Source organism: Euphorbia lathyris, chromosome 7 (assembly GCF_963576675.1).
Source record: "Euphorbia lathyris chromosome 7, ddEupLath1.1, whole genome shotgun sequence".
NCBI lineage: Eukaryota > Viridiplantae > Streptophyta > Magnoliopsida > Malpighiales > Euphorbiaceae > Euphorbia > Euphorbia lathyris.
The window spans coordinates 59,361,895-59,368,222 of NC_088916.1; the positions used below are offsets into that span (position 1 = coordinate 59,361,895).

Consider the following 6,328-nt stretch of genomic DNA (forward strand, 5'->3'; position numbering starts at 1 on the left):
GATTCCCCTGTAATTTAGGGTGTAAGAAAAATTACCCAAAATTCATCTCATCTATCCTCACTTACTATGTTCTTCAATTACATCTCAAAACAAACAAGTTTATCTAATTACACCTCACCTACCCTCTTCGATTACTTTTTAATTACACCTCAAAACAAACAAAGTTATTTAATCTCACTTACTTTTCACCTACCTTCAAATACTATCATCCAAACAATCTCTTAATTTCGGAGGTAAAGTGGCCAAAATGGACAACTCTTAAGGCTCCGTATAGTTTAGACAATTATTTTAATTTATATTAAAGATTAATGAAATATATATAGTAATTAAAAAATAATTGAAACTGTTTACGAACAGAATTTAAGAAAGCTTAAACTCAACTCGTTAATGTCTTGATTCAATTCCAAACTCGAATTGAGTCCACTCGGATTGAGATTTGACCAAATTTTGACCGAGCCGAACTCGAATAGTTTGCGATCTACCTTAGCTCATAAACATCCCTAGTTATACTCCCCGTATTATTCAAAGTTGTAGGTAGAGATTCGAGTTTTGATGTGCAGTAGTGTTTGGTAATTGAATCATTGACGCGCTAACCTCGACTGGATCAGAATAAACAAAAATGTGGGATGATCTAACTTAAGAATTTTTCCACATAAACAAGAATAAAAAAGAATAGAAAATGAAGTTGCAATCATTAACTGGCTTTTTCCGATTTAAATTTTAATGGAGGACTGCGTCAATGTCGTCCGTGTGCGTATGGCTGGATACAGCCTTGTCATTGCCAGTCGCTGCTTTAATACTGTTTCTATTACTTTTTTGCATTACCCTGAAAGCTATGGATTTCTTCATTTATTATTTCCTAATTCTTGGTCTAAGCTCTTGCAAATTATTGATTAAAAAAAAAACTCTTTGAAATTATTCAACCAGATCAAATATGAAGATTTAGAATTAAATTCAACTATTACTTTTTTTTTTTTTTTTTATTATTATTATTAGAATCTAATTGAATTGTGTTAGAAAAAATGGCTTTGTTGTTAAAGAAAATGGCTTTGAATTGTGAGAGTATATTTGTCTTTAGTGACTTTGCTCTTAAGAGCACTTTTCCTATCGTATATGGGAAACTTACAAACATTTGAGTGGGTATATATAGAGTTGGGCTTTATAAGCCTCTAAATTGTGTTAAGCGGGTTTTAGCAAATATGCCACACATGCGCGCTTGCTCGTTCGCGCGACGCCCGTCCGTCCCGACTGGACCTGAATTTTTTTTTTATCCGTTTCACTCCTTTGAAGTTTTCTTCAACAGTTTATTTAGTTAAAAAAACGGAACCTTATTTTTCTCCTGTTCTACCTCCGCGTTCTAACGTTCATATACACGTTCTAACTTTCTTATCTCTCAAGCTTATAAATACAAGAAGTTTTCAGCTTTGATGATACAGTTTTCTTTTAATCTTTTTCAATCAAACTTTCTGGGCAATTAAAACACTCATACTGTTCCATCAGCTTCGACTTTGAGTGCATAAGTTCGAAGGTCTCTTGTGTTAACTTTGGGGAGCGACCGAAATTTCAGATTGCACCTCGGTCTGCCGAAATCGCTTTCAAGGCAGTGGCCTCCGCCACGGCACAGTTCGTTTTCTGTTCAATTTTGCGATTTGTTTTTCTATTACCCTAATTCTTTTCCAGCAAATTGAAAGCGAATTTCTCTGTTTCGTAATCATGTCTTCTTTGATTGCGAAGTCTCTTCCTGACCTCTCCAAACTTGAGCCTCTAGACGGTCTTAATTACAAAAGATGGTCGCAGAAAATTCTGATATTCTTTGAACAACTCGAACTGGACTATATTGTTGTCCGGGATCCACCCTCTGACCCAAATGGTCCTGGCATGTCTCTGATTGTTCAGCAGTATGACACCCAATCTGCAAAATATGAAAAAGACAACAAAACAGTTAGGGGTCATATGCTGAATCATATATCGAACCCACTGTTCGATATTTTTGTCAATAAAAAATCTGCCAAAGAAATCTGGGATACCCTGAAAGAAAAATACGGGTCTGATGATGCTAGTAAACATAAGTATGTGGTTGGAAGATGACTCAATTATCAAATGGTTGATGAAAACCCCATCATTGACCAGATTCATGAATATGAGAATCTTGTTGCTGAAGTTCTGGGTGAAGGCATGACTATGTCTGACCCGCTGCAAGCCAATGTCCTCTTGGAAAAATTTCCGCCTTCTTGGAGTGATTTCAGAAACCACCTGAAGCACAAGAAAAAATACTTCAGTCTCCAAGAGCTTGTCAGCCACATAAGAACTGAAGAAGCAAATAGAATGAAAGATAAGCAACTTTCCTCAAAATCTGTTTCAATTAATGCTAATATTGTTGAATCTGTTGTGCTGCCAAAAGACAGGACCAAAGGACAATCCAGCAAATTCCAGAAAGGCTCAAACCAGAACAAGCCTTTCAAGAAGAATGGAAGAATTCAGAAGAGGAAGGTGGTGGAATGCTTTGTGTGTGGTAAACCTGGCCACAAGGCATTTCAGTGCTACCAAAGGAAGAACCAACAGAACACCAATCAGAATCCAAACAACAGAGCTGCTCCACAATCCAATCTGGTGGAAAATGAAAAAATTATTGCTGCTGTTGTGGTTGAATCTAATCTAGTGGAAAACAAAACGGACTGGGTACTAGACACTGGAGCTACAAGGCACTTATGCTTAAACAATGACTTGTTTCATCACTTTGAGGACGCTGCTGATGGGGAATGCGTCTAGATGGGAAACACCACTACTACTGGTGTTGTGGGTAAAGGAATAGTTTTAATTAAGTTAACTTCTGAAAAAAAGCTTGTCTTTAAATAATGTGTTGTATGTGTCTGCTCTTCGTAAGAATTTTATTTCTGGTAGCTTGCTAAATAAGGCTGGTTTGAAAATTATTTTTGAGGCTGATAAGGTTATTCTCACTAGGAATGAGACTTTTGTGGGAAAAGGGTACCTAACTGATGGCCTTTTTATTTTGAACACTGTCCATGTCAATTCTTTTGGAATTAATGCAAGTACCTCTGCTTCTGTTTACTTGAGTGAATCCATTGATCTGTGACATGGTAGATTAGGACACGTAAATTTTGCTTCCATTAAAAAGTTGGAAAATATGCATGTTATTAATGTTACTAATTCTGAAATTAATTCCAAATGCTCTATATGTGTGGAAGCAAAATTTGCAAAGAAACCTTTCTTACCTGTTGAGAGTAGAAGTACATAACTGCTTGGTTTAATTCACTCTGATTTGGCTGATTTTAAAAATTATGTTAGCAAAGATGGTAAAAGGTATTACATTACTTTTATTGATGACTTTTCTAGATATACCAAAAGAAAACTCTCAACCCACCTCACCCTAATGTGATTCGAACCCATTATCTCTACAGTCATAGGTAAGCTCTCAACCAACAAGCTTAGAGATTCATCACTGTAATGCTCTTATGGTTGGTCTCTACGTGAATAAAAGATATATAATGATTTAAATATAAATCTGTAATACTCTTCGTATTACAAATCTTCTGTCAAGAAAATTTGAAATTGGACCATCTATATATATATATAGAAAACATTGATTTAAAATTACACTATTTTATTCATGAATTCTACATCCGCTCTTCCAAAATAACTATGCCCTAATAGCAAAGTCTTTATAGGCTTTTGATAATATGAAAGGCCCATGCTTGTGTATATTGTATTACCAAAGCATTAGAATCTCAATGTTAAATTAGATTTTCATTCTCCTTTTGTATGCATCCTATGAAGATTATTTTAATTTACTTTTTCCGAACCACCTACTTGTCAAAATTTTCGAACTGTACATTGACTAAGGAATTCCATGTAGCTTTCAGGTATATACCCTTTTCATCATTATCATATCATCACTTGGATTTGGTCTTCCAACTTTTCTTTATTTTTATGGGTCCATTCCTCCATTTCTGTTCATGGCCGGCCTCTTCAATGCCCTCCTTATATATCTCCATCCCCTACTACCCAAATAAAAATCCATCTTCACCTTAATTTTCCATTTCCGTGCTCAAAACCCATCCCGATACTTTTAGATGTTTACTTACATCTTTCATCTTAATTTTCCATTTCCCTCGGTCACTCCATTTTCACCTTAATTTTCTATTTCCAGCAATAAGTACATGTTCAATCTCATCTCGACACTCCTAAATCTGTCCCTCCATTTTTCATCTTAATTTTCCATTTCTGACGATAAGCGTATGCTCAAACCCCATCCCACATTTCTAGATTCTTCCTTCCATCTTGCATCTTAATTTTCCATTTCCGAAAATAAGTACATACTCAAATCCTATCCCGACATTCTTAGATCCGTCCCTCCATCTTTCACCTTAATTTTCCATTTTCGATAATCAGTGCGTCCTCAAACCTCATCACGACATTCTTAGATCATCCTTCTATCTTTCACCTTAATTTTCAATTTCCTAGTAATAAGTGCGTGCACAGACGGTATCCTGACACTCCTAGATCCGTCCCTCCATCTTTCACCTTAATTTTCCATTTCCGACAATAAATACATCCTCAAATCCCATTCCGACATTCTTAGATCCTCCTTCTAACAAGTGCGTGCACAGACGGCATCCTGACACTCCTAGATCCGTCCCTCCATTTTTCACCTTAATTTTCCATTCCCGACAATAAATACATCTTCAAACCCCATCCCGACATTCTTAGATCTGTCCTTCTATCTTTCACTTTAATTTTCAATTTCCTGATAATAAATACGTGCAGGGACCCATCCCAGCACTCCTAGATCCGTCCCTCTATCTGTCTCGGTGCGTGCTCAACCCGTCACCATACCATGTCTAAGCGTTTCAAGCTTAAGCTCTCCCGTGCTGTTCCTTCCTTCCAAATTTGTCGATCTAAAATTCTCTCAGAAACTCAATCCCCAATTCCTGCTATCTATAAACTATCCCGATTTCATCCTAAACAAACTGATATCAGTTATCCTAATCTGAATCTCCCTGACCCGCCGCCGTCAACGCCCAATTTCCGGAGGAAACTCCTCCCACGCCATCCTAGATCACTTGCACATTTCCTTGCCGATATCAGCATTGAATCACCGGATTTCGCCCGGAAGGAAGACGGTAATAAGTGGCCAGCAGCAGCGAGACAATATATACAAAGCGTATCATTTTCCGATGACAGTTTTGAGAGTTTCTGTTCAGTTGTACAACCTGAAAAACAGAATGCAGATGAAATCGGAGTTACCGTTACACCTCCGGAATTTGGTAATTCTGACTGTTGCTTTAGCTGCGAAGCTGACGACGAAGAAGAAGAAGGAAAAGAAGAAGATGAAGATGAAACATCTCTTCTTTTTTCTTCGAGAAGCTTCTCGTGCGATTTTTCACATGATTTCAGTTATCCGGTGAACGCGAAGATTTTAGATAACGGAACAAACAGGAAAACGAGAATCGGAAAAGTGAAACGCCAGGTATCGAATAAGAAGTACTGGAAAACGAAGACCGCATTGTCTCCGGACGTGAATTCTCCGATAAGATCATCGGTTCTTCGAAGGATGATATCGTGCTCGACGGATCATGGGAAGGTGAAGGAGAGTGTGGCGGTGGTGAAGAAATCGGAGGATCCATATGAGGATTTTAAAAGATCAATGTTAGAGATGATATTAGAGAAGCAGATGTTTGAGGGAAAGGATTTGGAAGAACTTTTGCAGTGTTTTTTGACGTTGAATTCTAGGAAATATCACGAAGTAATTGTGAAGGCATTTTCCGAAATTTGGGAGATCTTGTTCTGTGATTCTCCGGTGAGGAACACAAATTCCAAGAGACTGAGCCCCGTAGCTTGAGGGACAGAAAAGTACAGCGGGCCAATTAAAAGAGAATCGTATATCATTTTGAAGAAATGGATTACTGTTAAGAGTTAAATAGGTAAATCTACCAAATATTCGCATGGAATCTAATCACCACAGTGAATTTGGTCATTATTTACCGTTAGGCTCGTTAAAAGTGAATAATCAAATATTGCATGGTTATTAAGGTCATGTGATCAAAACCGTGTACATGTAACAATCAATTACGTATAATAAAATAGAGGTGGTAAAGAGTAATTAGGTGCGTAAGTAGCAATTCATATTATTTATCAGATGATGCAGAATTTGTTAAAAAAAAAAAAAAATTATTCTTTCAATTTCATATCTTTAAACCTCACATGAATGCTAGAGCCTAGAGGGACCTCCAAAGGGGGGATTTTGTTGAAGAAGGTGGATCAAGGCCTAGATTTCTGCCAAATAGGCCCATAAAGCCCAGAGAGTCTA

The 6,328-nt window shown here is 37.1% G+C and overlaps 1 protein-coding gene across 1 annotated transcript; it reads left to right on the forward strand.

Moving 5' to 3' along the window:
• The first annotated feature begins 4,522 nt into the window (after positions 1–4,522).
• LOC136201028 (transcription repressor OFP7-like) lies at positions 4,523–6,108 on the forward strand. The gene has a single exon (XM_065991569.1). The coding sequence runs from the start codon at positions 4,856–4,858 to the stop codon at positions 5,858–5,860; it is 1,005 nt and encodes a 334-aa protein (XP_065847641.1). The 5' UTR covers positions 4,523–4,855; the 3' UTR covers positions 5,861–6,108.
• The last annotated feature ends 220 nt before the right edge of the window (positions 6,109–6,328 follow it).

Coding starts and splice junctions, on each gene's coding strand:
- LOC136201028 (XM_065991569.1), top strand. CDS start 4,856: ATGTCTAAGCGTTTCAAGCTTAAGCTCTCCCGTGCTGTTCCTTCCTTC.